The sequence below is a fragment of the Sinocyclocheilus grahami genome, unplaced genomic scaffold (genome assembly GCF_001515645.1).
Source record: "Sinocyclocheilus grahami isolate Dianchi unplaced genomic scaffold, SAMN03320097.WGS_v1.1 scaffold1274.1, whole genome shotgun sequence".
NCBI classification, from domain to species: Eukaryota; Metazoa; Chordata; class Actinopteri; order Cypriniformes; family Cyprinidae; genus Sinocyclocheilus; species Sinocyclocheilus grahami.
The window spans coordinates 210157-214390 of NW_015506453.1; the positions used below are offsets into that span (position 1 = coordinate 210157).

The following is a 4234-nucleotide window of genomic DNA, read 5'->3' on the forward strand; positions in this document are numbered from 1 at the left end:
CCGTATCAATCTCCTCGGAGAAAGACAGGCGGAGCGTCGCGCCCTCTCCCCGGGGGGGAAGTACTGTAGCGCGGGCTTCCGAAACCCCGAGAGCGGGCGCTGGATCTAGTAGTTAAGGAAATAGATAGGGATGCGCCCGTCTACATTCCCTCCACCGGATCCATACGCGGATCTGGTACGCTAGTCTGTACAAATGGCGTGAGTGCAGACCTCCCTGGTGGTTGATGTAAGAGACCACCACTGTGTTGTCGGTGCGCACCAACACATGGTGACCTCTTAGGTCTGGGAGGAAGTGCATGAAGCACGGCCCGCATCTCCAGGCAGTTGATGTGCCACGTGAGATGGCGACCACTCCAAGGATCCTTCCACATGCCCAAGGCACGTAGGCACCGCCGCGAACCCCACGAGCACAGCCGCCGCTCCGCCTCGGCGAAAGCAGGGCCGGCGCCGCGAGAAACGCTAGTGAAAGCTCTCTCCTCAAAGAGAGCCCCCTGAGAGCGAAGCAAGGCAAAAACAAACGCTACCAAAACAGCCGTCAGCTCCCTTTTTTTTTGAGAGCAGACTCTGCGTGCTTGCTCTCAAGCAGACAACAAACAAACTGTGTGTATCCCCACCCGTAAAGTAACGCGGGCAGGGAAGAACACACAGCCTGAACGCTGCCTGCCCTCGCCTTAGTGTCTGGTTTTGTCTGGCTTTAGATTTCGTGACAGACAACACTAAATAAGACTCACAAACAGATATCAGACTGACACACACACACACACAGAGCACTTGCTGAATGACAAAAGCTGACGCTGGTCTCACCGCACATGCTTTTATAGCTTCCTGGTCATTACGTCACCCGCCGTGACGTCTCGCCCATCTATTGGTCTGATTACACACGAGGTTCAGAGCCCGTCACGCTGAAGGGCGTTCCCCTAGCGTTTCCGACACAGCTCGAGTTCCTGAAGAGGAATGTCGCTACCTTTACAACTCTCTACCTTTACTGGATTTGATGGATTAAAGAAATCCATTAATATGTTTTCAAATCATTTTTTTCTCAATAAAAGTGTTGTTTATTTTACATGGTCCAGGTCTAAATTTAATCAATCAAATTAATACAGTTAATTAAATGATTAATTATAATTATTCATTTTATATGAATAAAATAAATTAAGTAAAACTAATTATTTTGATGCAAAAATTATACCTTTAATATAGAGCATTTCTACAATGGCAGGGATGACTAAAAAAGTTTAAAGTTTCATACTAAATTCACATTATGTGTCAGAAATGTCCAAGGCGATCACTGCATCAGTCAATGTAAAACAAAAACTAAAGTGCATCTTTATGTCTAGAAATATTTTTTTAATTATTTAATTTATTTATATATTAATTTATTTTTCATGCATGTGGTTCAAATTTGGTTGTACAGATGATTGTCAAGTGCAACCGTTCATATTTACTGGTCAAACAGGCAAAAAAACAAAAAGTGATTTGGGTGTTGGTTAAATGTTGGCTAAGACTTGCAGTAACATCATGTCCTCCTGACACATTTCCTCTTGTGCATTAGTTAATGTTAGTCATGTGCTGAGCTCATTTACACTAAAATATGCTTATTTTAATGTTTTTTTTTTATGTTTTCCCTGCATCATATGAGGTCATGTTCCTGTAGGAAATTAAGTGGCTTGATATGTCTCTGCAGTCAGCAGTTATTTGGTGAAACTCAAGTTTCATATCAGAACACATTAGGTAAGTACATTTCTGATTTATTCATATTTATCCTTTGGATTTAGGTTATTAGCCTAATGAGAATTTTAAAGGGTGAATTCACTGAAGAGTTTTGCCACTTTTGTAAATATGGTTTTTCATTAAGCAAGTGCAGTGCAGTTTAACTAGGCACTAAATGTCCTAATGAAATAGTCCTGCATCACATGAAATTAAACCACTGATACAATGCAATATAATGTAATATATACCTTGGATGACTTTGTAGTATCTTTAGGTAAAAGCATCTATCAAATGCATGAATGTAAATTCACCATTTGTGGGCATATTCCATGCCGTTACCTGATTTGAATGATTCCACATGTGAATTGGGAACTAAAATGCTGCAATTCATTCTTAGGGAATTTCCCCTACGGCGTTTTGAATTATTTGTTCTGTAAATGTTTATTTCCCATGTATAATGGTGCATATATTTAGTCGGTGCTTCATATAAAAATGAAACTGTTGCATAAAATCGTTGCTACTGGCAGTAGTTTTGTTTTGTGAATAGGATTTAAAACCATGTAAACAACACAATACCACTCTGTCATAGACAAAAGATGAAGAACCACTTCAATGTTAGCGCCCTCACCAGCCTGAGCGCCCCAGCGATCGTGGGAAATGCTTGCGGAATCGACTTCAGTCAAGACGGCATCTTCCTTCCCGTCTTGTACGGAATCTTCTTCATCATCGGCACCCCTTTAAACCTGTTGGCGCTCTTTGGGCTCTACAGACTCATCCAGTCGGAGAATGTCCTACCCGTGTACGTCATCAACCTTCTGATCGCAGATCTAATTCAACTTCTGACTTTGCCTTTGTGGATAGACTACTATGCAAATGGACACTACTGGCGCTTCGGACCCCGGAGCTGTCAGTTCATGGGTTTGTTTTTTTACATTAGCATTTACGCGGGCATCTTCTTCATGTGTATCATCGCTCTAGAACGTCACTTGGCCATTGCCAGACCTCTCAGTTTCAAGCATCTCCGTAACTTGAAGTTTGCTCGCTGGATAGCACTCGGCATTTGGATTCTAATTGCGGTGCCACCTGCCATTGCGTTCGACAAGCTCTTTCCCAAGCAGGGAAATTACACTCTTTGTATCGAGAAGTATCCCTCTGAGGGCAGTTTTATAACCTACAGGCTGATTACTCTGCTTGTGTCCTTCATCATACCCCTGAGCTTCATTGTTGGTCTCCACAGAGAGACCGTCCGCTCGCTGATGGCAATCAACTCGCTTTTATCCGAAGAGAAGAGGAGTATCAGGGGTCTGCTCACCCTTCTGGTGGCCGTATTTGTCACGGTGCTGGGGCCCTATCATTTCATCGGCTGTGTGAAGTACGTGGGACTGCTGATACACAGCAGTCCGTGCGTTTGGGAGAAGGGAGTGTTTGTGCCCTATCAGTTAGGAAGAGGCTTTCTGAGCCTTAACAGCTTGCTGGATCCTGTGTTTTACATCTTTCTCCGCAGAGACTTTCGTGCCGCCGCTGGGAAGTACTTGCCCTGCCTGAGGGGAGTGAGGAACAGATCATATCGGACAGAGAAAGCGACAAGCTCCACTCTAGACTGTGATTGAAGATTTCCCCCTGGTTAAGTATTTGAAATACACTTTGGACAAAGAGCTAAGAAACTATGCCAAACTAATACAAAAAACTTAATTAGATCTATGGTGGCGCCATCATCAAAGAAAGATGTTTTAGCATCGTTCATTTTTAATCAGAAGACATTTGGCATTGCTATACTTTTAGTTTGCCTTGCTAGCTCCTAACTTTTGTTTGTCTGTTGATCATTTCCATGTCTGCACTGCTGGAATGATTTTTATTTTATTTTAATTTATTTTATATTATCTTAGTTTATTTGTTTGTCAGTCATTTCCATGTCTACACTGCTGAAACAAAACTAACGTATTAATTCTATTTCATTGTGGTTTTGACAGTAGACTTGGTGGTATAGTGTAACATTTTTACATTTTAAAAAGAACAGGCAAAAATTGTCATCACCCGTTAAAATTTGTCTTTCCCCCCCCCATTTATAGTTTCATTGTCAAAACAAAGATTATTTATTTTATATTTGATTTATTTTTTATTTCATTTCATTAATGTTAATATTATTTCAACTCTCTGTACTTTTATCTCTCAAACAGGAGTACTTCACTTATTTCCTCTTTTGCACATTCACACTGTGCTGATATTATTTCGGCTACGAAACTGAAACCACACCTAGACAAATACATATGAACATCTTTCTTATAACCAACAACTATATTTCTTTCCTATCCATAAATGGTAACGCATAACATCTGAATACATCGGGGCTGATGTTGTTTGTATAAATATGACCTGTCTTTCTGAATAAAATTATCTTATCTTATTTTATCTTAGTTTAGTTTATTTGTCTGTCAATCATTTCCATGTCTACACTGCTGGAACTGAATTAATGGTTTTATGCTACTTCATTATGGTCTTAATACACACTGTTTAGTATTCTAAT

At 40.8% G+C, this 4234-nt stretch overlaps 1 protein-coding gene across 1 annotated transcript; it reads left to right on the forward strand.

Moving 5' to 3' along the window:
- The first annotated feature begins 1557 nt into the window (after positions 1 to 1557).
- Positions 1558 to 3764, forward strand: LOC107568696 (G-protein coupled receptor 4-like). Its single transcript, XM_016254674.1, has 2 exons — positions 1558 to 1731; positions 2300 to 3764. Exon 2 carries the CDS (start codon positions 2307 to 2309, stop codon positions 3318 to 3320), a length of 1014 nt encoding a protein of 337 aa, XP_016110160.1. The 5' UTR covers positions 1558 to 1731; positions 2300 to 2306; the 3' UTR covers positions 3321 to 3764.
- Positions 3765 to 4234: the final 470 nt, after the last annotated feature.